A 27,054-nucleotide genomic window follows, 5' to 3' on the forward strand; every position below is an offset into this window, starting at 1 on the left:
TGAATGTGTGGGGCTACAGCCACCTCAACTTCTTCGCCCCCATGAGCCGCTTCGGGTCGGGTGAGTGGGCTGGCGTCCCGAGGCCTCTCCGCGCGCCCCAATCCCTGCCCCCCTCCCCATGCCCGCGCCGGCCCTGCTGCTCGCCCGGTACCCCAGGAGCGCCTCTCTCGCTGGCCCATCCCATGCCTGCCGCCCGCCCTGCTTTCGGCCCAAACGCTGATCTGTGCGTGTGCACGTCGCTGTCACGTATGGCGCCCTGTTGTGCAGACGGCGCGGGCCCGCTGGCCGCCGCCCGCGAGTTCAAGGAGATGGTGCGCGCTCTGCACGCTGCGGGCATCGAGGTCATCATCGACGTCGTGTACAACCACACGGTGGAGGGTGGGTGGGGTGGTGGTGGTGGGTGGGGTGGGGGGGGGGTATGGGCGCATGTGCGTGTGGTAGCATCAGTGTCGTTGGTGGTGGTGTGGTGTGGTGGTGGGGGGATGGTGGCGCGTGTGTGCCTTGCCACTGGGTGACCGCAGGTGGCTGCCGGCGCCAGCTGCTCCCACGCGCGCCAAGCGTGCCTCCCCGCCTCCCCAACTCCCGCCCCGCTCCCCCGCTGCCGCAGGCGGCGACGAGGACTCGTACCTGCTGAGCTGGCGGGGCATCGATGCGGGGGCGTACTACCAGCAGGACCCCGACTCGTACGTCAAGATGCTCAACTACAGGTGGGGCTGTGTGGGTGTGTGGGTGTGGGTCTGCAGCTGCTGGTCCTGCAGCGCAGGGAGGGGTGGGAGCGTGGGCGATGGCGGGCCCGAGCTGGCCTCGGGGCCGGTGTCACATATGCAGCCGATCCCCTTGCCTCCTCCTTGATGCCCCTCTGCTTACCAACTCCTCAACGCCGTGCCTGCGCGCCTCCTGCGACCTGCCCCCTGCCCCTCACCTGCAGTGGCTGCGGCAACACGGTCAACGCCAACCACCCCGCCACCGCGCAGCAGATTGTGGACAGCCTGCGGTGGTGGGTGGAGGAGTACCACGTGGATGGCTTCAGATTCGACCTGGGTGAGGAAGGGAGGGGGGTGAGGGGTGTGTGCGTGAGGGTGTTGGGACCCTGGCTAGTGGCGGCGTGTGATGTGAGTGTGGGTGCATGCCACCTCTTCCTGGGGGATTCACGCAACCGGCTCCTGCCCTCCTGTGCCCACCCGTGCCTCCTTTCCCCCTTGCAGCACCCTGCCTGTGCCGCGACGCCACCGGCAAGGTGATGAGCAACCCGCCCTTGGTGCGGGCCATCACCAAGGACCCGGTGCTGTCCAAGGTGGGGCTGTCCGGTGTGGTGTGGTGTGTGCGTGTGCGTCTTGGGGTAGGGCAGCCATGCTGTGCAGGCAGCAGCGAATGGTTCTGTGTCCCTGGCATGCTCGCATGCGTGACCGCGCCTGGCCAGCAGCCGCTCATCCGCTTCGCACTGCCGCCGCCGGCGCTCGACGGCCTGCCTGGTTTTGCCCCTCGTTACCCCGCCCACCCCTGCCCCGCCCGTGCCTTGCCCCTGCAGGTGAAGCTGATTGCCGAGCCCTGGGACATTGGCGCCTACATGGTGGGCTCCTTCCCCAACTGGGACATCTGGGCGGAGTGGAATGGAAAGTACCGGGACGACGTGCGCCGCTTCCTGAGGTGTGGTGGTGGGCAGGGGTGCTGCATGCGGAGGGTGGCACCCACTGCATGCGGAGCTCGGGCATGGCGCTTCACACCTCACCACACCCACAGCGTGTGCCTCCACCCGTGCCCTTCACGCCCCCGTTGCTGCCTTGAACCCTTCTTCCCGTCACGCCCCACTCACCCCCCCAGGGGCGACGCTGGCCTGAAGAGCGAGTTTGCCACGCGGCTGGCGGGCAGCGCGGACCTGTACCACACCCACAACCGCAAGCCCTTCCACTCCGTCAACTTTGTCATCGCCCACGACGGCTTCACTCTGGCGGACATGGTGGCTTACAACGACAAGCACAACGACGCCAACGGGGAGCAGAACCGTGAGCGGGGCGGGGGCGCGGGGTGGAAATTGCCTCAGGAAGCGGTGCTCGGCAGCGAGGAGGCGGAGGCCCTTGCGGCTGCGCATCATGCTGTTGCCCCATCACCCCTCAACACACACACGCTGTCCTCGCTGCCCCCCAACCCCACCCCCCACCCGCCTCGCAGGCGACGGCACCAACGACAACTTCAGCTGGAACTGCGGCGTGGAGGGGCCCACAGACAACGGCGCCGTCAAGGCGCTGCGCCAGCGCCAGGTGCGGCGCCGCTGCCTGCCGCCGACGTGCACACTCGCACATTGCGCTGCCAGCCGCCGCTTGCCGCTCAGAACACCTGGCCTGCCCCCTGCCTGCTGGTCCCACGCTGAGCCCAGCCGCCTGCCGCCTGCCACTGCGCCACCCGCCTGCAGATGCGCAACTACCACCTGGCCCTCATGCTGTCCCAGGGCACACCCATGCTGCTCATGGGTGCGCGCCCCGCCTGCTGCCACCCTGCCTTCCCCCTGCCCGCCGCTGGCTGCCGCCGCGCCTGGCTCCTGCCCCTGCAACCACTGCTTTGCTCCTCATTCCTTCCGCTGCCTCTTTGCCCTGCGTCGTGCCAGCCGCCCCCACTCCGTCTCCTCCCTAGCCAACCTTCGCTTCCCTTCCTTGCAGGCGACGAGTACGGGCAGAGCCGGCAGGGCAACAACAACTACTATGGCCACGACACGCCGCTCACGCACTACCACTGGGACCAGCTGGAGCAGGCCAAGCAGAACGGCTGGTTCCGGTGAGCGAGCGGGCCTCGCCGGCCTGCTCGAGCGCTGGCAAGGCTGGCTGCTGGGTGCATGGCTCGCCTGGCGTGTCCCCCCTCTCCCGCAACCACCGCCGCCAACATGTTTAAACATTCCTCTGCCCCGCCCCGCCTGCCCTGCGCAGCTTCTACAGCGAGCTGATCAAGTTCAGGCGCGACAACCCGCTGCTGGGGCGTGCCGAGTTCCTCACCACGCAGGTGGGCGCGTCCAGCAGCGGCCGCAGCAGCAGCCGGAGCGGCGCTGGGCGCGGCGCGGGGCGCACCGGCTGCTGTACGTGGAGCCCCTTGTGCCACTCCTTGGCCCTCGCTGACTGGGCTGTCTGTCTGTCGTGTCATGCTGTGCGTGCTGTGGTTGCAGGACGTGACGTGGCACGAGGACCGCTGGGACGACCCCGAGAGCCGCTTCCTGGCCTTCACTCTGCACGACAGGTAGGCAGCGGCCCGCCCCCCAGCCGGGGCTCCGAGGCAGGACCGAGTGTGGCTGCGGCTGCACCTGGCCCCTCAGTGTCTCACTTGACTGTCCCCTGCTGCACCTGCGTGCCCCATGTACGCCCGCCCCCACCCCAACAGCCCCTTCACCTACCTTCACCCGCCACCTGCAGGGGCCAGGGCTGCGGCTCGCTGTACGCCGCCTTCAACGCCCACTCCTTTGAGGTGCGAGTCACCCTGCCCTCGCCGCCGCGCGGCAAGAAGTGGTGCCGCGTGGTGGACACAAACCTGGCGCCGCCAAAGGACTACACGCCCGGCGGCAACGCAGGTGGGCCCAAGGCGTGGCTGTCATGGGGGCTGGGGGCGGGAGGGGTTTGTATGCTCCGGGTGGCTGCTCACTGCGCCGTACCGTGCTGTGCAAAGCCCGCCCGCCACACCATCCATCGGTCACTCGTGCTCGCTGCACAACCCTGCCCCCCCCCCCCCCTTCCGCTGCGCAGGGGTGGACCCGGTGTATGGGGTCCAGGGCTACTCCCGCATCCTGCTGATCCCCCAGGATGCCTGAAGATGCAGCTGAACAGCCCGGCGAGGGAAACTTGGGAGCCCCCCCCCCGCGTGCCCATGCCCGTCGGCGCGATGTGATACCCTATTGATGAAAACCCTTCCATCTTGTCCCAAACACCCTGATATCAACACGGCCTCCCCAACGTATTCACGCTCGGGCCTGCCCGGCTGCTGCTGGGCGCCTGAACCCCCTGCCATTCCGAACCGCGCCTGCGCCGCAATTCAGTACTCCCCTCTTGGCTCATTTTCTCTGTTAGGTATCGCACTTTGCCCTTTCGCTGCTCGCAGTGCTTGCACCAATCTTTGCGGTGGCCTGGCGCCGTGGGTATTTCCCTGCCAATTTGTTTACGGTGTACTTTTTTCGATGCAGTACCTTGAGGATGCAGTACCCTGACGGTATGGCTCCCAGGATTGTAACCTAGCGAATGGAGCAGTAGGCGTTTTGAGTGCAGGCAACAACACAACCTCCCAAGAAGCAGTAACGCAGGTCACATATTGGGTCTGTGCATGCAATTTGACGAAACAATGCGGCTGCTCAAGCGAGATGCCATGTGGATCAGGCCAGGCCCAGCGCCGCCAGCGCGGGGCGCACACAGTGGCGCAGCAGCGCGGCCGCTATGGCGGCTGAGGCGGCCACCAGGCCGGCCTTGAACACCGCCATCTCCCGCTTGCTGCGCCTCAGGATCTCGGCGTAGGGCATGCTGGTGGAGTTTATCTGCAGCGCAGTGAAGCAAGGCGAGGATAGGTGAAACAGGGGGTCGGTGCAGCACAGCCAAGAATGCAAGCGAGGCAGCTGCCGAAAGTGTGCTGGCGAAGTGCCTGCACCTCCCTTGCAGCCCCCAGGCACCACGTCAAAACGCACGCTTGCCTGCCGCCCCCAGCGCCTTGCTTGCCTGGAAGAAGGCGGGCATGGGCACCAGGAAGGGCAGCAGCTTGTGCAGCAGCATCTGGCAGATGAGCTGGACCAGCTTGAGGTTGGGCGCAAATGCCCTCGCATTCTTGCCAAACCCCTCCTCAGTCAGCTCCGCCACAGCCAGCGCGTTGGGCAGCCAGCGGCGGGAGTACTCGGCTGCGACAGCCTCCACGTCCTGGGCGCCCACCTCTGCAAACAGCGGGGATGAGTGTGCGTACGTGAGCGTGGGTAGGTGTGTGCGGGAGAGTGCGCCTTTGGGCCCAACCACAGCAGACGCTGCCGGCAGGCATGAGGGTGAGGTACAGCGGGCGTGAGAGCCAGGACAGCGTGGGGCTCCTTGGCGGGAGCGCTTGCCTTGCAGCACCGCCGCCAGCGTGGCTGCCCCCTCCAGCGCCGCGTTGGCGCCCTGCCCCAGCGCTGGGTACACGCTGTGACCCGCGTCCCCCACCAGCACAACATTGCGGCTGCACGGCCACGGCATGGCAGCAGGGGTCAGGGCATGGCAGTAGATGGACTGAGACCAACTCAAGCAGCGATGACAGCTGGCTGCACAAGCATTGGCTTGTGATGACCATCAGGCAGGCACCAGCCTGACATTGCTGTACAGCCACGTCTCACAACCAGGCGAGTCGCCCCCACAGCACACACCAACCTGTTCAACTTGGAGCAGCGCACGATGGTGCCGCCGTTTGAGATGGGCGAGTCTAGCAGCTGCGGGGCGGCGCGCTGCAAACAGAATGCAGGGGAGGCGGCGGCTGGCGCTGGGCCAAGTATGCCTCCACTCACAGGGCCATGAAAGCAGGCAGCCAACCAGCAAGGAATCAACCAATCAGCAGGCGACCAGGCAAGAAGGCGGGCGGGCACCTTGATGGCATCCTGTGGCAGGCTGGGGATGGCCTCGGCCAGGTAAGACTCGTAGTCTGCCACAGTCTTGAGCGAGGCGTGCACCTGGCAGGGCCCCGGGTGGCACATAGCTTGGTCACGCAGGGCTTGGGTGCGTGCCCGCCGGCAGGCAGGCAGGTGTCCCAGCCCCAGATGATCCTGCTGCTGCGCGGTGCAGGGCCACAGGCACCATCCGGCCCTGCCGCAGGCCCGCGCCTCACCCCTTGTGGCAGGATGAACACACATCGCAGCTGGCCATCTTTGGTGGACGACCCAATAAAAGTGGCTTGCAGCTGCATGGCAGGGAGCACGCAGGCCTCAACTCAGCCACGAGCAGCATCAGCCAGGCCGCCTTGGGTGCCCAGCACGAGGCAGGCAAGCCAAGCGGCGCTGCCGCGCGCCCATCTCCTGCTCGCATCCTCGCCCGCCTGCCTGCTCAGCCACCTGCCTCCTCCCTCCTCCCACACACCTTGGGGTTTGTCCAGGTTTGGAAGGTGCCCACCGCGCCCACCCCCGGCGACAAGAACTGGTCGGCGGCTCCCAGCACACAGATCCGGAACTCCATCACGTCTCGCGTCACCCCCACCCTCAGCCCCGCGTCGTGCCGCTCCAGGACCTTGCGCACCATGCTGCCCGCCCCGTCTGCCGCAACCAGCAGGTCGAAGGTGTACGAAACGAGGGCGTCTGGGGAGGCGGGCGTGTGCTGCTGCGTCAGCGCCCCCGCAGGCGCCTGCAGCACGCCGGCGCTGCCGCCTGCCGCAGCCCCCGCGGCCCCGCCGTCGCCGCCGCCAGAGTCGCACCCGCAGCCGCCTCCGCTGCCCGCGCTGGCGCTGGCCATGGCGGCGCCGTCTGCTGCCGACCCCACCGGGCGGAAGTAGGCGATGCTGTTGCCTGCGTCGATCATCTCAGCCGCCTGCTGGAAGTGGAACTGCAGGGGAGGGAGGCAGGCAAGTGGGACGGAAGTGAACAGAGAGGTACAGAGGGCACAGCGCAGGCCACCCAGGCAGGAAGCCGAGCACAATGCGGCATGGCGGCAGCTTGGAGCGGGGCCACTCACCTGCACCTTGTCGCCGTGCTGCGCCAGGCACTGCTGCACCAGCGCACCCGCCAGCGTGCCGCGGTTGGCCAGCTTGAGGCGGCCCGGCAGCGGCGAGGTGGAGCCCTCAGTGGGCCCGCCCTTCAGCCTGCGCCACAGGGCAGGGCTCAGCCAGGCGCAAGCTTGCCAACGCCCCACCCGCCCACCCACTGGCTCAAGGCCACATACGCGGCCTGCCTGCCAGCAACAGCCGCAGCCCGCCCCCTGCCACCCAGCCTCACTTGTGGCGCAGCGAGTGCTGGAGGTCGGGGATGTCGAAGCCGCGGAGGTCGGCGCCCGCCGCCTCCATGGCCGCGACCGCCCGCTCGCTGAGCAAGATGTTGTATGAGCGGGGGCCGATGGAGGCCTGCACCTCGCCGCCCTCGCCCACCAGCGGCGCCAGGCGCTCAAACACGTCCACCTGCCACCCCTGCTTGGCCAGCAGCATGGCGGCGAGCGCGCCGGCGGGGCCTGCACGACGCCGCGGCGCGGTGGCGGGCGGCTCGAGAGGGCGTGGAGCGTGGGGGTGCCAATAGTTGGCTCAAGGGGCGACACAAGGCTGCGCTGAAACGTTGCTCACGTATATTGTAAAGGGGCATGGGCAGCCACTTGCCTGCGCCAACCACCACGGCTCGCTTGCCGATGGCACCGCACTCAGCGGCGCCGCTAGCGGCCGCCGCCACTGCCCGCCGGCCACCGGGTCCCTCTCCTCCATTGCTGCGCGCCACCATCGGGACGGTGGGCTTGCCGCGACGCGTTGTGTGTGCCCCTTGAGTTCTCGCGGAACGTCTGCAGCAGCATTTTGCCGCAGGTCAGAATGCTTGTGGCCAAGGCTGCCACAGCCGATGCCAGTCGATGACCGGACCTACCCCTTGATCCGACAGGCGGCCAGCCGCGCTGGAGGGTGCAGCGGGCCACAGCAGGTTTGGCTCAGCTGCCGCTGCATCGCCCGCGCAGGCCACAGTGCAAATGGGAACAGAGCTAAAATGGGGTTCTATAGCTGTTTGAGGGTTTATGATTGCGCTCGCGAGATGTGATTAGGTTGAGCTGGCAGCAGCATCGCGGCCCTGGACCGGTACACTGCAGCGGAGCCCCCTGGACAATGCACCTCGCGCTGCTCAGAACTTGGGCTGCACGTGTGTTGCAAGGTGCCATCCCCTTGCAGAAGCAGCTCAATGAAAGCTGTGCAACAAACCGGCGCGGCGGGCCGCCCGACAGCGCAAGCGAAGCACCGCATCACAGCGGCGGCGAACAACAGTACGAACAGCAGCAGGCAGAAGGAAGATCCCCCTAGAGGAGCAGGCAACGAAGGCGCAGAGGACGGAAAATGCGGCATGCGGATGTTCAGAGAGGGGAGCGGAAGGGGGGTACGGCAAATCAAGGCGGGCTCGAGCCGTGGGATGGCAGACCAGGGAGATGAAGCCTACTGCAAGTATTGATACACACACATGGATGGAGCATGGAGCGATTGGCCGGGTTGGCGGAGCTGCCCTGCTTATGAAGCACGCCAGCAGTGCTGCTGGCTCCTGCCGCGGTGCCCCTCGACCACGCCAGCAGAAGGGCGCCACGACCGCGCCAGCAGGAGCGGAGCGCGCTGTGAGCCGCCCCTCTACCGGTGCCCGCCAAAGTGGGGCAGCAGGGACACGGCTGAGTCGACAATCTTGAGGAGCAGCGGGCGGCCGCGGCTGCTGGTGCCCACAACCTTGGATGTCGGCGCCACCGCCGCCTTGCTCCTGGCAGCCAGGCTGCGCGAGCGGCTGCGCTTGCGGGTGGCTGCTGCTGCGGCGAGGCTGGGCTGCGCAGGCGGCGGCGCCGCTGCTGCTGCTGCCGCGCCGCGCATCTTGCCGGGGGCCGCGGCTTGCTGCTGCTGCTGGCGGTAGGGCTGCATGCTGCCGTTGGTGGCGGTTGGGGGCCGCAGGCGCACAGGCACCATGTCCAGATCTCGGCGAGGGGCGCGCCTGGCGCGCTGCGGTCGTGTGCTGGCCGGCACAGCCGGCGGCAGCATCACGGGTGGCGCCGCTACTGCTGCCATCATGCTGCGGCCGCCGCCGGTGCGGCCTGCCCTGGCCCGCTTGGCTGCACGCGCCTCCTCCGCCTCCTCCTCCCGATCAGACGTGGACTCAGCCTCAGAATCCAACTGCACCCGCCGCCGCCGGCGCGGGCGCGGCTTGTGCTGCTGCTGCCGCGGGCGCTTCTGCTTCTGCTGCCGCAGCGCTACCTCCTCGTCGCTGCTCCCTGCCTCCTCCTCCTCTTCCTCCTCCTCCTCCTCCTCCTCGCTTGCGTCGGCACCTGCAGAGCCCAGGTCACAGGTACGGGACCACGCCAGCTCAGCGCTGCGAAGCCAGCCAGCTACCAGGGCCAGCAGGCTTCCTAGCAACCAACCCGGCTGCGGCGGCAACCAGCAGCGCGGCGCACCTGTGCAGCAGCTGTCCTCCTCCTCGCTCTCCTCCTCCTCCTCCTCTGATGAGCTGGCATACATGTCGTCCACGTGGCGCCGCAGCTTGGGAGCCATGTGGGCGCGGAACAGGCGCATGTCGATGCGCGCGCTGTCCTGCAGGCGGTACGGCAAGGGGCGGCCCAGGGGCGGCCAACACAGGTCACGGAGCGGCAACCGGAGCCCAGCAGGACAAGCGAGGCGCGGGTGGGCGGGCTCCAGGGGTGGCAGGTCGCCCGTGGCCGACACGGGGAGGCCCAAGCCCTCCCACACCCCCAGCCAGCCGCCTGCACGTCACTGACTCCCACGCACCGACTGGCACTCGCAGAAGCCGGCCTCTGCGCCCACGGGCAGCCAGGCCTTGGTGGCAAAGTTGACTGACTCGGCGATGTTGAAGCCGTGGTTGAAGCCGCTGCGGGCAGGGGGGGGGGAGAGCGCGGGGAGGACGGTGGGCCGATGCGGGGCGAGATGGCGGCGGGGCAGGTGCAGGGGGCTGGCGCCAGCCTTGCTGGGCATGGGATGCTGCCGCGCACAGGCGCCACGCACGCGCGCCCTGCCAGCCAGCAGCGCCCCCCACCTGTGGTACGCCCCCGGGAACACCACCACAAACTCGCGCGGGTGGTGCACCACCTTGACCACGGGGATGGCGTGGGAGGCCAGCAGCTGGGGCGACACCAGCAGCTCCTGCGCCAGGCAGGCGGGGTGGGGGCGCAGCGCACGGCTGGGCGTGGGCCGGCAGGCGAGCAGGACCATCGTTGCCCATGGGGCAGGGTAGCTGGAGCCTCCGCCTGGCGGGCGGCAGCGGATGCAGCCGCTGGCCGCGCACCTTGTGCCTCATGAACTCGGGGCAGGCTCGGAACAGGTCTTGCAGCAGGCTGCGCATCAGCAGCTCAAAGCGCTGGCGGTGGGCGGGGGGCACCACATACCTGCAGCGGGCGGGCGGGGCGCGCGCGTGGGTGCCAAGAAAGAAAGGGCAGGGGCACGAACAGAGCCAGCACAAGGTATCATGCTGCAGCAGACCTCCACCCGCCGCGGCAGCCCTGCGCAGCGCCACCACCCACGCGAGCGCCCGCCCCGCCCCTCCCTCCCTCCCGCCCTCCCCGTCCTCCATGTCGTGGCCCCACCCACCACTGCTTGGATGCTCCATAGTGCAGGTAGTTGACCGAATGCAAGTCCATGTCCTCGGTGTGCCAGGCGAACATGGAGCGCCAGGAGCCGATGTAGAGGTAGGGCTCGTTCACCCCCGGCATCTTGATGCCCTGCTCCTCCAGCGTCTCGCTCAGCAGGCTGCGCAGACGGCGCAGCGTCCAGCCCTGCACGCGGGCGACGGCGCAGGCGGGCCGGCGGGCGCGTCGGCGCAGCGCCCGGCGAGGCGGGCCGGCAGGGCGGCGCGCTGTCGCAGGCTGGAGCTGCAGGGGCCCCAGATGCCTGCACGGCAACACGAGGCTGGCCGGCTGCCTGCCTGCCGCAGGTCCCACCTTGCACTGCGGCTCAAACAGGCTGCCGGGGATGTCGGCGCCTGCATGGCGGGGCGCAAGGCAAGGCGGCGTGGTCGGGCGCAGCCCTGCGCAGCACGCCTCCGCTCCGCCACCACCACCACACCACGACCCAGCCCCACACCACCTCACCCCTGCCAAAAACCAAACACCAACCAGCTCCAGAGCCTCCCCAACCCTGCGCCGCCCCGCCCGCCTGTCCACCCACCCACCGTAGAGCGGCGGTTTGAGCGTGACGTTGCGCCAGAACTGGCGCTCCAGCTCCTCGGGCTCCGCCTCGCGTGGCGCCGCGTTGATGTCCTCCCGCGCCATGTCCCGGAACTCGTCCAGCGACATGCGCCGCCCCTCCACCATCAGCGTGCGGTACAGGCCCTGCCTCCCCGTGGCGTGCTGACGGATGGGCCTGCGCGCGGGGCAGCACGGGGGGCAGGCAGATGGGGCGGGGGGAGGCCGGCGAGGGCCGACGGCGCCGCCGTGGTGCGCATCGCCACGAAACCCTATGGCTGCGCCCTGCAGCCGGCCCCGCCTGCCCGTCCCTGCAGCTTCCTGGCGCCCCCCCGCCGCACCTGGGCAGCTCGAAGTTGAGGCGGCTGTAGCCGGTGCGGCGGGGCGCCCAGCCGTCGGGCGCCACTATCTTGCAGATGCCGGCCTCGCGGAAGCTCTTCTGCTTCTCCAGCCGCTCCACATACTCCACAAACGACATGCTGTTGACCTCCTGGATGGTGGGCCGGAACACCGGGCACTCCGGCGCCCCCTTGGCAGCGACCGCCATGGCTCCAGGCGCGTGCCTCAGCTGGTCGGCGGGTGGCGGCGGCGGCGCGACCGCCGGGGTGGCGTCAGCAGCCGAGTCTGGTCCCAGGCGCCGCTGCGGCGCGGCGGCCCCGCGGCAACTGCTGAGGGTTGCGCTACCTGTTGCGCTGCCTGTTTGGGCAGCGGCGGGGCGGGGGGCGAGGCTCGGCGGATGCTAGAAGCGGGTAACAACAAGGTTGGGGCCGACAAACACGAATGATGGGCAAGTAGTAGTTTCAGAGCGTTAGGCAGGCTTTTTCGAGGCTGGGCTACGCGCGTGCCATAAAAGAAAGCGGAGGTCGTGTGTGGTTTTTTCTCGGCCGTCGGCGTGTCGCTACACCATCCTACGCGCCGTTGGAATGTAAATGGAGGCGTTCCAGACGTTCGTGGACCCTCGTGGCGCCCGGATGGGTGCGACGGCCAAGGTTGGGGGCGGCGGCGGCCTCCCTAAGTGGCGACCCGCTGTCAGGGACTGAAGGGCAGCACAGGTGGGCGGATCCTTGAGTGGCTGTATCACTGGCAGACATAATGGACAGCATTTCATCTCGCACCTGCCCCCCCTGAGCTTGCCATAGCGGTTTGTGGATGCGGCCTTGCATGACAACGGCGTCTTGCCTTGCTCTGCCTGGCCAGTGCCTCAGCCTGGCAAGTCGTCTATTAATCAATTTAGTGCATTCCTGGCCAGTGCATTCCTGTGTTACAGCCGGGATTCAACAAGTGGTATAAGTCAGGGACAGAAAGCATGGTGGCTGTTTGGAAAATGTTGAGAGGGTGGAACTGCAAATGATGCAGGCAAAACACACCAAGCATACAACAGTACGGCAGTAGCCGACGGGCTCCGTGGCAAATAGGAAAGGTACAAATGTCAAGTGGAGTCAGTGCAAGAATACAAAGTCTCAAGTAAGCGTCATGAAATGGACTCGGCAGCAGCGCTGCCCGCTCACTGTAATGTTCGACACCTGCCCAGCTGAACGCTGAGCTCAGCGGCGGCCGCCAGCCTGCCACAGCTCATTCACCATCTGCGTGGCATGGGCCCCGAAGGCCTGCTGCCGCGCGCTGGACTGCAGCAGCTTGTCGGGGTGGAGGCGGAGGAGGGCTGCCGAGCGGGCATTGCGCATGCTTGCCTGCCGGTCCGCGCCGCCCTCAAACTGGATGCCCAGCGCCGCCACAAAACACACCAGGTCTCCGCCAGACTGCTTCAGCAGCGCCGCCAGCTCGCCCCGCACATCCTGCTCCGTGCCGGCGCTGCTGGTGGCCGTGGCATGCTGCGTGCCCTGCCCGGCCTGCTGCTGTGCCGTGCCACGAGAGGTGCCGCCGCCGCGGTACGACTGGTAATGGAAGCCGCCAGAGGCCTCCTGCGCAAACTCCTGCCACCACGCGTGCTCGCTCCTACCGCCGCTGGTGTTGGTGTTGTGAGCGCTGCTGCTGCTGCTGCGCCCAGCTCCTTGGAAGCTGCCGTGGCCATGGCCTTGGGCTGTGCCAGAGCCTGCACCGGAACAGGAAGGGAGCAGCACACATGGCAGTCAACGGTGAGGCAACAGCCACGCGCTGCTGGCGGCGTGCCGAAAGGGAGAAGCACCAGGTGTGACCTGCGCCGCCCAGCAAGGAGCCGCCACTGGCAAGGAGCCGCCACTGGCAAGGAGCTGCCACTGGCAAGGACAGGGCACGCGCCTGCTGTGGCGCTGGGCCTGCTGCGGCCCCAGTAGTCGTCCACATCCACAGGAACATCGTAGTGGCGGTGGTGCTGGCGAGAGCGCTGCTGGTGTGCCTGGTGCTGCTGCTGCTGCTGGTAGTGGTGGCCCTGCTGGTGTTGTGCCATGGTGCCGGTATAGGCGGGCGTGCCAGCGGGGGCTGCCCACTGCTGCGCATGCTGCTGCCACGCGGCCTGCTGCCGTGCCGCGTCTGTCTGCTGGCGCAGCGCCTGCTGGCGGCGCAGCGCCTGCTGGGCCTCGACCAGCTGCTGGAGCAGGCGCTGCTGCTGGTTCAGCGTCGCGGCCGCCACTTGGCGGTTCAGAACATGCTGCTGCTGCAGCCGGCGTGCCCGCCCCTGACTGTCACTGGCGGTGCAGCCCCAGGATGCAGCACAGCTGCTCGCTCGTGCCATGGGCCGGGGCGCAGCGTGCAGGCCCTGCAGCAAAGGCAGAAGCGTCAGAGGCGGCGGCATCTGCCATGTAACAACGACATGTAACAACGGCCACTCGTCGCTGCGTGCCTCCTTCCCAAGCGCAACATGCACCCCCATTGCTGAACAAACCACACCTGGCGGCCTGCGCCTACCTGGGAGCGGCCAACTGCAGAGGGGAGGGGCATGACCTGCCGGCGGCGGCGGGTATTCAGGCGGCTGGAATTGCTGCTCCGCGGGGGTTGCTGGCAGTGCAGGCTGTGACTATATGGTGCGCGAAACGTGGTAGCAGCGGGGTGCGGGCAGCAGGGGTAGGAGGAATGGGAACGGCTGGCTCCCAAGTTGCTGTTCAAGGGCTGATAGTGCGATTAGGCGCCTTCAGACACACTTTCAGACCATCACTAGTAGGCATGCGCGCGTTGAAAGCGCGTTTCTGCACGCGGGAGCAAATTACCAGCTGCGGCAGTACAGCATGGTACGGAATGGTCGGCCTCACGGCGCGCGCTCCCGCATGCGAATCCAATGCAACAGTGCCGCCAGGTGTTGGACTTGACGGAGCAGAACCGGACGCACACAGTTCCCGACATGCACATGCTTTGCCTCTGAAAAGCTGCAGCCTGGAGCGAAGGCGGACACATAGCCATGAATTACCAATTTCAGAGCCTGCTGGGCGCCCCCTACCGGGGTGGCAACCTGCTCATCCACGGCAACGAGTTGCTCACTCCTGTGGGCAACAGGGTCACTCAGGTGCGCCTGGATGCACCGGGAGAGCCTGGTGGCAGCGGTAGCAGCGCATGCATGCCGGCAGGACGCCCCGCACGCTGCCGCCGCCGCCGCCAGGGCCGCCTGCCGCCACCTCTCACCCCTGCTGCCGCCCTCTGCAGATCAACCTCACCGAGTCGGTCAGCAGCACGCTGCCGTTCGAAAACGGGCGCCAGGTGCGCACCATCGCGGTCAGCCCCGACGGCCGCATCCTGCTGTCGATCGACGACGAGGGGCGGGCGGTGGTGGTCAGAAGGCGCCGCCGAGCGCTGCTCCACCACTTCTCCTTCAAGGGGCCCGTCCGTGCCGCCAAGTTCAGCCCAGATGGCAAGTACGTGGCCTGCGCCGTGGGGCGCCTCCTCCAGGTGCGCGCGCCCGCTGCCGCCGCCGTGCACGCAGCCGGCAGGCGGCCGCGCGGGCGACCTGGGGCTGCGGCTGGTGCACGCCGGGATGGTGTGGGTGGGAGCGGGCGCCTGTGCGCCTGCCGCATGCTCCTCAGCACCTGCCTGCCCGTCCGCCCCGCACTCCCTCGCCCCTGCCCCGGCAACCCAACCCACCCTGCTGCGCACCCCTCTCCCTGCCCGGCGCGCTCCACCGGCGCACAGGTTTGGAAGGCGCCTGGCCTGGCCAAGACCGTGGCCCCCATGGAGCTGCACCGCACCTACGGCCACTGCCACGCCGACATCACCGCCCTCGACTGGAGCGCCGACTCGCTCTGGCTGGCGGCGGGCGGCAAGGACCTGTCCACCCGCCTGTTCAGCATGCACCCTCTGGAGGGATACCGCCCGCCCACGCTGGCGGGGCACCGGGAGCCGCTGGTGGCAGGTGGGGCCGGGCCGCGGGGCGCCGGGGCGGGCAGTGGGGCGCGGCGCAGGCGAGGTGGGTGCTTGGCCGCAGGCTGGCGCTGCGCGTGGCTGCGCGGCTCGGGCCCTGCTGCCCCTGCCTCAGCCGCCGCCTGCGCCTGCTGCACGCCCGCCTGCAGTGCACTTCACCTCACCCAAGCTCCAGGAGTCGGCGGGGCTGATTGGCAAGGAGGCCCCCCACCTCTACACGCTGGCACGAGATGGGGCGCTGTTTGCCTGGACGTATCGCAAGCCCGAGGCGGCGGCGCCAGCGGCGGCGCCAGCGGCGGCGGCAGCAGCGACCGGGGCGCGGGGCCAGAAGCGGCGGCGGTTAGGGGCGGGGCAGGGTGAAGACAGCGGTGGCAGCAGCAGCAGCAGCGAGGAGGAGGAGAAGGGCGGTAGCGGCAGCAGCGGCGAGTCTGAGGATGGCGGAGGCTCAGAGGAGGAGGAGGCGGCCGCGGGCGGGGCAGCGGCAGGCCAGCAAGCTTCGGCGGCGGCGGCGGCTGCGGCTGCAGCGGCGGCGCCGGTGCAGTCGGGCACCTTTGCGGGGGGCCACTGGAAGCTGACTGAGAAGTACTACTTCAACCAGCGCGGCGCCAAGCTGTCGGCGGCGGCCTTCCAGGGCGGGGTGGGCCTGCTGGCCGTGGGCTTCACCTCCGGCATCTTTGAGCTGCTGCAGCTGCCAGACCTCACCACCGTCCACACCCTCTCCATCGGCAGGTGGGGCTGGGAGAGGGTGGGCTTGTGCTGGGCGAAAAGCAGGGCGGGGAATGCCTGGACGGGCCGCTCACCCAACTGCCGGGTGTGCATATGCCCGTGCGGCACGGCCCGCTGCGCCCTCTCCTCTCCCACACTGGCCCGGCCGCTGCCGCTCCCCACGCCGGCCTGCCGCCGCCCTCCCCCCTGCCCTGGCCCGCCTGGCGCAGGGAGAAGCTGAGCTCTCTGGCCTTTAACGCCGCCGGCGACTGGATCGCGGTGGGCTCCGCCAAGCTGGGCCAGCTGCTGGTGTGGGAGTGGCGCAGCGAGACGTATGTGCTGAAGCAGCAGGGCCACTACTACGACGTCGCCGCCTCCGCCTACTCACCAGACGGCACCTACCTCGCCACCGCCGCCGATGACGCCAAGGTGTGTGGCGCGCGGGCCGGGTGCGGGCGGGGCGGCGCCTGCTTGGTGTGGGGCAGGGCTGATTGTGAGAATGCGTGTGTGTGAGGTGATGGGGTGGCAGCCTGCCCTGTTGCTTGGCATGCACCTGTGCGCATGGTTGTGGGCCTGCCTGCGCCACCAGCGTGGCTGCTCACAACGCCGCTCTTGCCGCAGGTCAAGGTGTGGACGCTGTCCAACGGATTCTGCTTTGTCACCTTCTCAGACCACGAGGCGCCCGTCACCGCGGTGCAGTTCCTGGGCAGGTGGGTCCAGCTGCGCCGCTCTCGCTGCCTGCCAAGGCGGGCTGCCCACCTGCTGCCACCGAGCCCCTGTTGTTTCATCTCGACCCCCTCGCCCTCTTGCGCTGTGCAGCGGACACGCCGTGCTGAGCGCCAGCCTGGACGGCACGGTGCGGGCGTTTGATCTGGTGCGGTACCGCAACTTCCGCACCCTCACCACCCCCACCCCCGTCCAGTTTGTCAGCCTCGCCTGCGACCCGGCCGGCGAGGTGAGCGTCGCCGTGCCCCGGAGAGGGTCGAGTGGCGCATGCGCAGGCTGGCTCCGCTGGCTGGTGGCCCGGCCATCAGAGTTACCCGCCGGCACCTGCTGCCTTCTGCCCTGCCATCATCCACCTCACGCAAGCCCCGCCCGTTTCGTTCGCCACAGGTGGTGTGCGCGGGCAGCCGCGACACCTTCCAGGTCTTTGTCTGGTCCCTCAAGACCGGGCGCCTGCTGGAGGTGCTGGCCGCGCACGAGGGCCCCGTGGTGGCGCTGCAGTTCTGCCCGGGGACGCCCCTGCTGGCCTCCGCATCCTGGGACAAGTGAGCCGAGCGGGCGCCAGCGCCGCAGCCTGCAGCCCGCAGCAGGCTCAGCACGCTGGGTGCTGGCCGGATGCCCCACCCATGCGCTGGCGGGCAATCTGATGCGGGCGGTGTGGTGTGGCTGTGTGTGTCCCTCGTGGCCGCAGGACGGTGCGCACCTGGGATGTGTTCAACGGCAAGGGCGCTGTGGAGGCACTGCAGCATCAGGTGGGGGTGCGGCTGCCCCTGCCATGCCACCCCCCTGCCGCTCTCCCACTGCCCAGCTGCGGCCCTAGCGGCATCCTGCTGCGGCTGCTATGCCTGCTCAGGGTCAGGCAGCGCCGACTTGCCTCCCAGCTTCCTGTGCCGGCTTGGGCCCGCTGCTCCCTGCCGCACACCCTTCACGCCGTGCCTCCCGTGCCCGCTCCCCTCCCGCTGCTGCAGCATGACGTGCTGGCGCTGGCGTGGCGCCCCGACGGCAAGCAGCTGGCCTCCTCCACCTTGGACGGACAGATCTACTTCTGGGACCCACATGAGGCGGTACTGCAGGTACCAGGGCGGTACCAGGGTGGGGAGGAAAGCCCAGCAAGCCCCGCCGCGCTCGCCTGCACCTTGCCTTGTGCAGCTGTGTGCTGCCATGCTGACTGTGCACAACACCCTGCCTGTGTGCAGGGAACCATCTCGGGGCGGCGCGACATCGCGGGCGGCCGCCTGCGCTCCGACCGCCGCACCGCCGACAACACCAGCAGCGGCCGCTGCTTCACCTCCCTCGCCTTCTCCGCAGACGGCTCCTTCCTGCTGGCAGGCGGCAGCAGCAAGTGAGCGGGGCAGCGGCTCTGCGCCGCCACCGGCCGCCGCCTCTGCAACCGCCCTCAGCCACCCTGCGCCCCAGCCGCCTGTCAAACCTCGGCCCCCTGTTGCGACCCATCCCTGCAGGTATGTGTGTTTGTACGATGTGGCGGAGCGCGTGATGCTGCGCCGCTTCCAGATCTCACACAACAAGAGCCTGGATGGCGTGCTCGACCAGCTCAACTCCAGGTGAGGGCAGGGAGCAGCGCTCGCAGGGCTGGGTTGGCAGCGGTGGTAATGATGCAGTGGAAGGAGGAAAGGGTCGGGGGGGCCCGCTGGGCGGGTGCATTGTGCACCGGCTGGCAGGCGGGGCTGGCAGGCGGCCAGCCCATCTGGCGGCCGCCTCGGCTGCCTGCCTGCTCACCTCGCTGGCTGGCGTTTCTTGCTCCCCGCAGGAACCTGACTGATGCGGGGCCGCTGCACCAGATTGCCGACGAGGGCAGCGACGACGACGACCTGCTGCCGCCCACGGTGTCGGGGGGCGCCGCCGGGGAGAGCGGCCTGCCGGGCACAGGTGCGGGCAGCGTGTGGGGGGCCAGCTGCTGGCTGCCAAGGGCCTCTGGGCTGCCCTGTGGGGGAGCCGTGCAGCTGCTGATGCCAGCACCGGCCCAAGCTGACTGGCCCCTGGCGCCCCGGCGCCCTGCTGCCTGGCTCGTGCTGCGTGCGCAGGCGGCAAGCGCGCCCCCGTCATCCGCACCCGCCACGTCTCGCTGTCGCCCACCGGGCGCAGCTGGGCGGCGGCCACCACAGAGGGCCTGCTGCTCTACAGGTGCGCCCCTCCCCCCACACCTCCCCGGCCTCCCTCGCCGCACGCGTGGCCAGCCGGCTGCGCACCTGATCTGCCCAGCAGTGCGTGCCCCGCCATCCAGCCCAGCGCCGTGCTGCGCCTCCCACCCCACCCCCTCCTCTTTCCTGCGCCCTTCTGCAGCCTGGATGAGAGCCTAGTGTTCGACCCAACAGACCTGGCTGAGGACGTCACGCCCGCAGCCACGCTCAAGGCACTGGGCCGGGTGCGGCGGGCGGCGCGGGGCAGGGCCCCCGGCACGTGCATACCTCGTGTCGGCGCTGCCACTGCCAGGGGACTGCCAGTGGCCGGCCCGTCGCTGTCGCCCTCAAACCCTGCGCTGCGCCTGCGCCTGCCTGCAGGGCGCGCACCTCAAGGCGCTGCTGATGGCTCTGCGCCTGAACGACCCGCAGCTGGTGCAGCATATGGTGCTCAGGTGGGGCGCTAGGGCCTGGCCCGGCTGCCGAGTGCTGCACGGCGCAGCTCGCCTGCCAGCAGTCTGCGGGCAGCTGGATGTAACGCACTGGTGTGCCCCTGGGGCATGCACACGTTGACTCATCACCTGCTGCTTGCTGCTGTCCGCTGCCCCGTGTGCCGTGCAGCACGCCGCCGCCCCAGGTGCCGCTGCTGGCCAACCAGCTGCCGGCGGCGGTGGTGCCGCGCCTGCTGGGCGCGCTGGGGGAGCTGCTGCCGCACACGCCGCACATCGAGTACCTGCTGGGCTGGGCCAAGGCGCTGTGCGTGCGGCACGGCGCCGCCATCCAGGCCGGCGGCGGCAGCGGCGCGCTGCCCGCGCTGCGGTCGCTGCAAAAGGCGGTGGCGCGGCTCCACGAGGACCTGGCCACCACGTGCGAGGCAAACATGTACAGCCTGCAGTACCTGACCACCGCGGGGCGCAGCCAGCAAGCGGGCGGTGGCGGCGCGGAGGAGGCGCAGCAGCAGGAGGAGGAGGGGATGGAAGCGTGAGGGGGCAGCTCGCCCTGCGGTGGCGCCCAGGCTGGCTGCTGCTGGTGCATGGCGCGTGTTTCTCGGAGTAACTGTTTACACATCGCGTGAAGCAGGATCTCAAGTGTGGCAGAACCGCGGAGAGTCAGAAGGCAAGATCAGTGCCTGAGAAGAACAGGAAGACAGAGCGGCGCGCCCCACGGGGCGGGCGGCCGCATGGGCAGGCGAGGGGGGAGCCATGTAGCGGGGACGGGGCAGCGTAGTCAGGAGAAGAAGAACAGTACTGGCTGCAACAAAGGTGAGAGGCTGCCAGGCTGCCCAGGAGCGCAGCGTCCAAAGCAGGGGCAGCAGGAGGGCAGGAAAGAGATACCGTCGGCGGCGGGGTGCGTTCATTGCTCAGATGTCGGGGTGGGGCGCGCGCAACTGCCAAGCCGCAGCGCAGTGTGCAGCGTTGGTGCCAAGGGCGACAGGGCCTGGCTGCATGCGCCTGCCAGCAGCCCCGGCTGCCGTGGGATGGCGGGCAGCGCAGTCGGGTGCTGCTTCCGAACTAAGGGGCGCCGTACATTGCTAGCTGCTCTCGTTCAGACTCGCTGGGCGCGCCAGGGTCGTCAGCGACCCCGCCAAGCTCCCCACCGCCTGCAGCAGCAGCAGGGGGGCACGCATCAGATGCGATGCTCGGCTGGCACAGACCAACCAGGCCTCCCCAGCCAGCATGTGTGTGCGAAGGCGCCCCTGCTGCATCCCCACGGCTGTGTGGGTGGCGGCCAGGCGGCGTGGCGCGCCCCACACCGGTTCTCACCGCTGTCTACCTGGGTGAAGGAGGCCAGCAGGCCCGCCTGCTTGCGGGCCAGGATGGGGCCCAGGTGCGCGCGCACATCCTCCACCTTCTCCACCGCCAGCAGCAGGTCCAGGCAGTCCAGCAGCTCCTGCGGCCACAGGGGGGGCGGGCGGGCAGGCAGGGCGCAAGGTGAGTGCCAGCGCCGGGTGTCAAGGAGCAGTGACCGCACACGGGCCCGCGCCTGTAGCCTGGTCAGGAAGCAGTGGCCAGTGAAGCCCCAGCCCTGGCCCCTCAGGCCTCCGCCCTGGTCCCCCACCAGGCCCCGCCACCCCCACGCCCACCCCACCCCCCACGCCACACCCCCCACACCCTACCCCCGCCCCACCTGGTCCTGCATGTCGTCGATGAATGTGCCGATGGGCAGCGCGTTCTCGGGCTGGAACATGTACGAGTGGGGGGAGTTGTCCACGATGATGGTCTGGCCCAGGTCGCGGCCCAGGCACTGAAGGTCCTGCGGCGCCGAAGGGAGGGAGGGGCCAGGGGAGGGCAGGCACACGTGCACCGGGCTCAGCAAGCGCAGCGGCGGGGTGACGCGTGCCTGGCAGGCCGGTGGCACGCGCGGCGGCGCCTGGCTGCTCGTGCTTGCTGGCCAATTCCGGCCGGCCTGGCCTGGCCTGCCCGGCGTGCGGGGCAGGTCCAGGTGCCAGGCAGGGGCCCCGCCCGCGGCCCCCGTCCCCACCTTGACGTAGGAGCCCTCATACGGGTAGCAGGCCTCCCGGAAGAGGCGCCACCGCACCACATTGGCCTTGTCCAGCAGGTCCAGCAGCGGGTCGGCATACTTGCCCAGGCTGGCCGTGAACACAACCACCTGCGGCAAGGGGGGTGGCGGGCAGGAAGGGGCGGGCGGGCAGGTGGGTGGGAGCGCAGCGGAGGGCAGTGGCGGCGGTGCAGGAGAGCTCCGGCGGTGCAGGCTGCCGGTGCGGGCGCCGACTGCGTGGTGCACCCATGCCGCCCGGCAGCACCCCCGCTGCTGCTCCCGGCGTAGCGCTGTGCGCCGGGCGCGGCCCCACCTCGAAGCGCGAGCCCACCGCCCGCATGAAGTGGTCGACAAAGGGCCGCTTGAGCACATACACATCCACGATGCGCCCCTCGATCTCCACCGGTATGATGTAGTCGGGCTGCGGCACCGGCTTGAAGGAGGAGTGCACCAGCGTCTCGTCTGCAGGCGGGGACAGAGGAAAGGGAGGGAGGGAGGGAGGGTCAGGCAGCGCGGCAGGCTGCACGCGGCTCCCCTGCTCCAACGCACGCACACAGCGCCCGGCCCAGCGGCCCGCCACACCCCGCCGCACACCCAGCCACACACGCACCCAGGTCCAGAACCAGAGTCTTCTTCCCCGAATCCTGCGCCAGCTGCGGCCCGAGCACCGGCTCCGTCCAGCTGGGCGGCTGCGGCGCTATGGGGCGTATCACCACCGGCCCCTCGTCCTGCCGCACGTACTGCTCGTTGGAGGAGGGCGCCAGGCAGCAGAAGATGCTTCTGCGGTGGGGCAACGGCACAGCAGGACCGGGCAGGTTGGGTGCTGGGGTGACGGGCACCAGGAGGCGGGGCCGTTGCATGCTGTTGCACACAACCAGACTGCCCTGACCACGTTCTGCTGCAGCCACTGCAGCGACCACAGCCTCCCTTGAGGCCTGCGCACCTAAACTTGTTTTTCCAAGTGCTCCGCACCTCCCCGCTGCCGTCGTCTGCGGGCTGCACCGCATACTGCGCGGCGGGCGGGGGGGCTGCCTTCTGCTGGTCCCGCGACGACACCTGCGTGATCACGCTGGCTAGCCCGTCGTCCTCCTGCATCTCCTGGGCCTCCTCCTGCTCCTGCTGAGAGCTGGGCGTGGGCTGATCGTCCCGCTGGTCTGCCAGCTCCAGCAGCTTGCCGTCGCCATCCTGCTGGCCCTGGTTGCCGCCCACCAGGCTGCGCACTAGCGTAGCCATCACGGCAACCAGGTACGCTGCTGGGGGGCCCTGGGTGGTACTCGGTCTGGCGACCCTCTGCGAGCGTTTGTGCCGCCTCAGGCGGCAGGGTGCATCAGTGCACCCCTCTGGCACGCAGGTTCACGCCGAAGGAGGTTGGGCTTGCGACCGCGGAAGGGCTGGTGATGTGAGACGGCGGCTTGCAGAGACGGCGGCCGGCCTGGATAGAAGTCACGAGTGCGTGGAGTGGGGGATAGGGAGTGCTGGTCTCGGTCATGTGTGACATGGCGGCGGCGGGGCAGCAGACGCAGCAGGGCCCGCTCATGCACCTCCTTTCCCTCGCCCCTGCCATGCACCCTCCCGCCCAGCTGTCTCATTCTGCATGCTCACGCGCTCCCAACCAGCTGGTGTGCCTCTGCAGTCTTTGCTCCGCGGCAGGAGGAGCTTCCCCGCTGGACGCCGCATCGACTTTCGGCGCTGCCCCAGCCCGTCGCGAGGTGGCGCATTCAATCCAATATCAGCAATGCGAGACAAATATTTAACAAAATACAACAACAAGCATGCTGATTGGCCACTCCCGTGGCCTATCGCTGCTTCTTTGCGGGTGATTGGCTGTCGCCCGTCTGCCCCGCCCCCGGCACGGTGCCGCGCAGCTTGGAGGCTGAGAACAGCACAAACCCTACCAACGAAACGGCATACCCCTGCGGCGCAGGTACCAGCCGCGGGATCAGCTCATCGAGGCCGGGCATGAGGGCATGCTGGTGCATGACTGGGCGGGCAGCACAGCGCTGGCAGCCTGGCCTTGTCCACGGCAGCCGGGCTGGACCCATGCCAACCAGCACACTTGCCTGCAGCTCCTGCGGCGTGACCACATCCCCCTGCAGGACGCCGCCCCACACCACCAGCACATTCTTCAGGCAGCCTGCCACCTTGAATGAGGTGGCGGAGACGTATTTGATGGCCAGGTAGCAGAAGAGGTTGACCTGGAAGCTGATCAGGGTCGCCACCGCAAAGTCAAACGGCCGCTCCCGCATCACTCGCATGCCCTGCGGCAGCAGGCAGCAATGGCAGGGCACCAGGCCGGCACGTCAGCTGGTTGCCTTGGACGCAGCCAAGTCAGAAGTGGCCTTGGACTCGCACTTGGGAGCCTGCCGCTGCATTCCGCATCCCAACAAGAGGCGCTCGCCACCCCACCTCTGTCGACAGGCCCTGGTCCCACTCAAACAGGTATGCGCCGCCTCCCAGGAAGGCCAGCGTGAAGGGGCCCAGGTACACCAGAGCCTCCATCACATTGTACTTGGCCTGCACACACGCAGGCAGGCAGGCAGCCAGGCAGGCAGGCTGAATGTACAGGTTGCCACACCACAGACAACGACCGCTCAGGCCCCAGCTGTCGGCAGGCATGGTCCAAGCCATCAAGCACATTGTGGCGGGGTGCTGCAGTGCAGCGGGAGGCGCACCTGCCCCAGCAGCTTCTCGGTCAGCACCACCCGGATGCCCTCAAACACGACGCTCAAGGCAAAGGCAAAGAAGGACAGCCAGCGGAAGTGGCCTGCAGGCGAAGCCGGGCAGGCGCACTGGGTGAGCGACGAGCTTGCCTTTCTTACACCTCGGCGGGCTTCCAGCCCAGGAGGGCAGCATGCATTCTGGGCCCTGGGTTCCCTTGCAGCCCCCTCACCCGAGCTGGCCTCTGAGGAGGTGGAGATGGCGGTGCCGACGGCAATCAGCACGGTGGCGGCCAGCGTCAGCTTGGAGGTGCGCTCCAGGCGCAGCGCCAGCCCCACCGCCAGCGTGACCATGGGGGTGGCTGCCTTCATGATGTTGATGAAGGCCACTGCGGGCACACAGCAGCGAGGCGGGCGCACAGTGAGCGGGGGCCGACTGAGCGCTGATCTGGCCAGGGTGCGCCTGAGCCCGCCAGCATGCCGTGCCGCGCTGGCTGTCTGGCTGCTGACGCCAGCATGCCGTGCCGCGCTGGCCGGCTGGCAGCTGACACCAGCATGCCGTGCCGCATGCTCACCCGACATGCCCAGGTACGCCACGTTGCCCAGGAACAGTGAGGCGGCAAAGCTGAAGGACACGGGCAGCAGCTTGGAGAAGGCGACCTCCCAGGAGGGCGCCGGCCGCAGCGGCGCTACGCCCACCACCGACGCCAGCCAGGCTACAGGCAGGGGGGCGGCAGCGGGCAGCTCAGGATGCAGCTCGCCCCATTTGGGCCCCCAGCCTGCCTCTCTGGGGCTGCACCTTGCCATGCCTCATGCACCGGCCAACACAGGAAGCAGCCTCGGCGGCTCCACCCCCTGCGGCTACAGCAGCCCGGCAGCGCCGCCAGCGCCGCTCACCCAGCAGCATGGAGCTCATCTGGCCCATGGAGGTGAGGGCAAACGGGAAGCGGAAGCCGTGGTCCACCATGAGCGTCTTGTTCACAAAGATGAGCGCTGAGCTGGCCAGCATCCAGCTCAGCGTGAACAGCAGGCCAAGCAGCGCGCCGCCGTCCGCGGCGCCGCCGCCCGTGCTGCCGCCGTTGCTGCCGCCGCCGCTGCTGCGCATGCCCGCCAGCACGCCCGACATGAACTTGTCGTAGCGGGGTGTGGCGGGGCGGCGGCGCGGCGGCGGGCGGCGCCGCCGCCCGCTCTCGGGGGTCGCGCCACCCTCATCGTCGCTGTAGGCGTGCGCATCGTCTGTGGTCAGGCTGGCCTGGAACTCGTGCACCATGTTGTTGCTGCTGTGGATGCGCACCGTCTTCTTCAGCCCCGCATCCACGGGGGTGCACTCCTCCCCGTGACGCCCGTCCCCCGGCAGCAGCCGCGTCTTGAGCGCCGACTTGAGCGGCAGGCGGCTGGGCAGCGCGGCGTCGACGGGTGTGGAAGGCGAGGGCTCGCCCTCCGTCTGCTCCCACCCCGACGGCGGCGTGTTCATCATTTGCAGCGCCTCCTGCCGCCGTGTCGTCACCATTGCGGCAGGCTGTCGGGTGCAGGAGCTGGGGCTATGCCTGGTTTACAGGCCTCGACACGGGTTGGACGTGCAAAGCTGCAGGGCTGCCGAGTGCAAGGCTAGTCTACTTGTGCTGCGGCTGCTGCGACTTGTACTGCACAGGACAATGGGACGGTCACGAAGTTTAGTGACCAGCCGGAGAGGCGGCAGGCGGCACCTCTTGCAGTGTGGAAGACAGGCGGGCGACACGAGAGCTCATGCACCTTGTCTAGTATCCAGTCGGCATCCCTCAGAGACTGCTCGTAGATGCGCTGCAGCACTTCCGGGTCGTCCTCGTCAGAGTGCGCCACAAACCCAGAGCGGATGGAGTTGCGGTAGTAGTGCTGGGCCTGCCTGCGGCGGTCAACCCGGTCGGCGGCAAGGTAGCGGCGGGATTGGCGGGGGCTCTCCCTGGCCTGCTGTCGGGCGCACGGCCCCCGTCCGCGCACAGGGAGAGCATTCCTTTGCAAGGGCTTTGTGCCTGGAGAGTTAGAGGCGAACACAGCTGCCAGTTGTCGACAATGATCAAGCGCCGGCTCCTGGCACGCTCTCGAGGTCGTGCATTGGCAGCGGCGCACCTGGGGAGGTCTCTGGTCTTACGAAACAGCTGCCTGTACAAAGCTCGCGCCTGGCCGGCGGTCATACAGCGACAGCTTCAGCAACACCCTTGATGTGAGATGTTGTTAAACGCAAGGGAGATGTAAACGCATGGCCTGGGAGCGCAACAGCAGAATATGGAACATATGGAACCCGCCAGCTCAGCTTTCATTGCCTCGCACCCACCTTCCTGCCGTTCTGATGGCTCCACACTGATCCACCTAGTGTGATCCATCTGGCGCACGCCTTCAAAGCCCTGATCCGCACATTCTGCACATTGCGTTTTGGTAGGTGCAACCACACAGCCCCCGGAGCTGGCCACACCCTACCCAGCACTCTTGGTATTGTGGATCGCCGGTGCGCCCCTCCCAATTCCCCGCCAGGCGCCGCCCGGCTGCCCGCCGCCGCTCTCACCCTCGCACCTCCTCCGCCCGTCCTCAACGCAAAGATGGCTGCACAGCGCCTGGGCTTCACCCCTGAGAGCATTCTCCAGGCCGCCAGAAACAACAAGCCAGAAACCATCCGCACGCTAGTGGAAGCAGGTTGGTGTGCGGTGGCGCCTTGCCTCCTGCCCGCCCGCTCCCCAACTCTGCTGGCCCGCCACCAAGCTCCCTCTGCTCCACGTGCCCATGCAGGCCTGCCAGTGAGCTTCTGCAACCAGGTGGGAAAGAGTGGGAGGTTTTCTGCAATCGGGCGAGGGATGGAAAGGGCAGTGCGAGGTCCTCTGCACCCTGCCTGGCTGTACCAGCGGTGGGAGAAGTCCCTGCGGCCTCCAACAACCGCCGAAACACGTGTCTGTGTATCCCATCCCTGTGCAGATCGGCCAGACCGCGCTTCATGTGGCGGCGCTGTGGTAAGCACACACTGCACCTTTTCCACCGGCTGCACAGCCTGTTGGAAGGAGGATGTCGGCGCTGCATCTGCCTGTTGCTCCAGCCGACAGCATATTTCCCTTCGCGCAGGGGCTCTGTGGAGGCTGCCCGCGAGCTGCTGGATCTGGGGGCGGACGTAAATGTGGAGAACAGCCGCGGCACCACGCCGCTGCACTTTGCCGCTGCTGCCAAGAGCCGCACACGCGAGTGAGGCGCTGCCGATGTCGGCCGGGCGGCTCCCAC

At 68.6% G+C, this 27,054-nt stretch overlaps 7 protein-coding genes across 7 annotated transcripts in view; 2 read left to right on the top strand and 5 right to left on the bottom strand.

Annotated features, from left to right (window-relative positions):
* Positions 1 to 4,215, top strand: part of CHLNCDRAFT_34754 (hypothetical protein) — a gene marked incomplete at its 5' end in the record, with an annotated part of 5,937 nt that extends 1,722 nt beyond the window's left edge. Inside the window, 14 exons of the mRNA XM_005849573.1 lie at positions 20 to 60; positions 268 to 378; positions 608 to 707; positions 929 to 1,041; positions 1,206 to 1,294; positions 1,529 to 1,647; positions 1,822 to 2,003; positions 2,170 to 2,258; positions 2,411 to 2,468; positions 2,655 to 2,769; positions 2,919 to 2,991; positions 3,152 to 3,222; positions 3,396 to 3,550; positions 3,723 to 4,215. Of these exons, the coding sequence (XP_005849635.1) occupies positions 20 to 60; positions 268 to 378; positions 608 to 707; positions 929 to 1,041; positions 1,206 to 1,294; positions 1,529 to 1,647; positions 1,822 to 2,003; positions 2,170 to 2,258; positions 2,411 to 2,468; positions 2,655 to 2,769; positions 2,919 to 2,991; positions 3,152 to 3,222; positions 3,396 to 3,550; positions 3,723 to 3,787 (1,381 nt within the window). The 3' untranslated portion in view covers positions 3,788 to 4,215. The remainder of the gene's footprint in view (positions 1 to 19; positions 61 to 267; positions 379 to 607; positions 708 to 928; positions 1,042 to 1,205; positions 1,295 to 1,528; positions 1,648 to 1,821; positions 2,004 to 2,169; positions 2,259 to 2,410; positions 2,469 to 2,654; positions 2,770 to 2,918; positions 2,992 to 3,151; positions 3,223 to 3,395; positions 3,551 to 3,722) is intronic.
* Positions 4,216 to 4,342: 127 nt separating this feature from the next.
* Positions 4,343 to 7,371, bottom strand: CHLNCDRAFT_143143 (hypothetical protein; the record flags this gene model as incomplete). The annotated part of the gene is made up of 10 exons (XM_005849831.1): positions 4,343 to 4,501; positions 4,704 to 4,886; positions 5,064 to 5,163; positions 5,352 to 5,425; positions 5,564 to 5,647; positions 5,803 to 5,874; positions 6,051 to 6,509; positions 6,639 to 6,765; positions 6,899 to 7,127; positions 7,311 to 7,371. The coding sequence occupies 10 exons, from the start codon at positions 7,369 to 7,371 to the stop codon at positions 4,343 to 4,345; spliced, it is 1,548 nt and encodes a 515-aa protein (XP_005849893.1).
* Positions 7,372 to 9,384: 2,013 nt separating this feature from the next.
* On the bottom strand, positions 9,385 to 11,358 carry CHLNCDRAFT_21253 (hypothetical protein; the record flags this gene model as incomplete). The annotated part of the gene is made up of 7 exons (XM_005849832.1): positions 9,385 to 9,502; positions 9,668 to 9,774; positions 9,917 to 10,016; positions 10,219 to 10,403; positions 10,569 to 10,609; positions 10,799 to 10,989; positions 11,153 to 11,358. 7 exons carry the CDS (start codon positions 11,356 to 11,358, stop codon positions 9,385 to 9,387), a joined length of 948 nt encoding a protein of 315 aa, XP_005849894.1.
* A 2,781-nt stretch (positions 11,359 to 14,139) lies between these two features.
* On the top strand, positions 14,140 to 19,643 carry CHLNCDRAFT_21248 (hypothetical protein; the record flags this gene model as incomplete). Its single annotated transcript, XM_005849574.1, has 18 exons — positions 14,140 to 14,244; positions 14,382 to 14,624; positions 14,865 to 15,084; positions 15,242 to 15,344; positions 15,474 to 15,821; positions 16,028 to 16,226; positions 16,419 to 16,507; positions 16,617 to 16,752; positions 16,911 to 17,065; positions 17,212 to 17,272; positions 17,489 to 17,593; positions 17,717 to 17,862; positions 17,981 to 18,082; positions 18,289 to 18,418; positions 18,571 to 18,662; positions 18,822 to 18,903; positions 19,040 to 19,113; positions 19,280 to 19,643. 18 exons carry the CDS (start codon positions 14,140 to 14,142, stop codon positions 19,641 to 19,643), a joined length of 2,754 nt encoding a protein of 917 aa, XP_005849636.1.
* Positions 19,644 to 20,770: 1,127 nt separating this feature from the next.
* CHLNCDRAFT_34758 (hypothetical protein) lies at positions 20,771 to 22,592 on the bottom strand (the record flags this gene model as incomplete). The annotated part of the gene is made up of 5 exons (XM_005849833.1): positions 22,101 to 22,592; positions 21,768 to 21,937; positions 21,471 to 21,619; positions 21,140 to 21,268; positions 20,771 to 20,911 (listed from the first exon to the last, which is right to left on the bottom strand). Exons 1-5 carry the CDS (start codon positions 22,388 to 22,390, stop codon positions 20,771 to 20,773), a joined length of 879 nt encoding a protein of 292 aa, XP_005849895.1. The 5' UTR covers positions 22,391 to 22,592.
* Positions 22,593 to 22,953: 361 nt separating this feature from the next.
* CHLNCDRAFT_143148 (hypothetical protein) lies at positions 22,954 to 25,324 on the bottom strand (the record flags this gene model as incomplete). The annotated part of the gene is made up of 7 exons (XM_005849834.1): positions 22,954 to 23,070; positions 23,206 to 23,415; positions 23,564 to 23,671; positions 23,830 to 23,921; positions 24,048 to 24,203; positions 24,390 to 24,530; positions 24,712 to 25,324. The coding sequence occupies 7 exons, from the start codon at positions 25,322 to 25,324 to the stop codon at positions 22,954 to 22,956; spliced, it is 1,437 nt and encodes a 478-aa protein (XP_005849896.1).
* Positions 25,325 to 25,427: 103 nt separating this feature from the next.
* On the bottom strand, positions 25,428 to 25,985 carry CHLNCDRAFT_143149 (hypothetical protein; the record flags this gene model as incomplete). The annotated part of the gene is made up of 3 exons (XM_005849835.1): positions 25,428 to 25,457; positions 25,567 to 25,696; positions 25,921 to 25,985. 3 exons carry the CDS (start codon positions 25,983 to 25,985, stop codon positions 25,428 to 25,430), a joined length of 225 nt encoding a protein of 74 aa, XP_005849897.1.
* Positions 25,986 to 27,054: the final 1,069 nt, after the last annotated feature.

The sequence above is a fragment of the Chlorella variabilis genome (genome assembly GCF_000147415.1).
Source record: "Chlorella variabilis unplaced genomic scaffold CHLNCscaffold_5, whole genome shotgun sequence".
Lineage (NCBI taxonomy): Eukaryota > Viridiplantae > Chlorophyta > Trebouxiophyceae > Chlorellales > Chlorellaceae > Chlorella > Chlorella variabilis.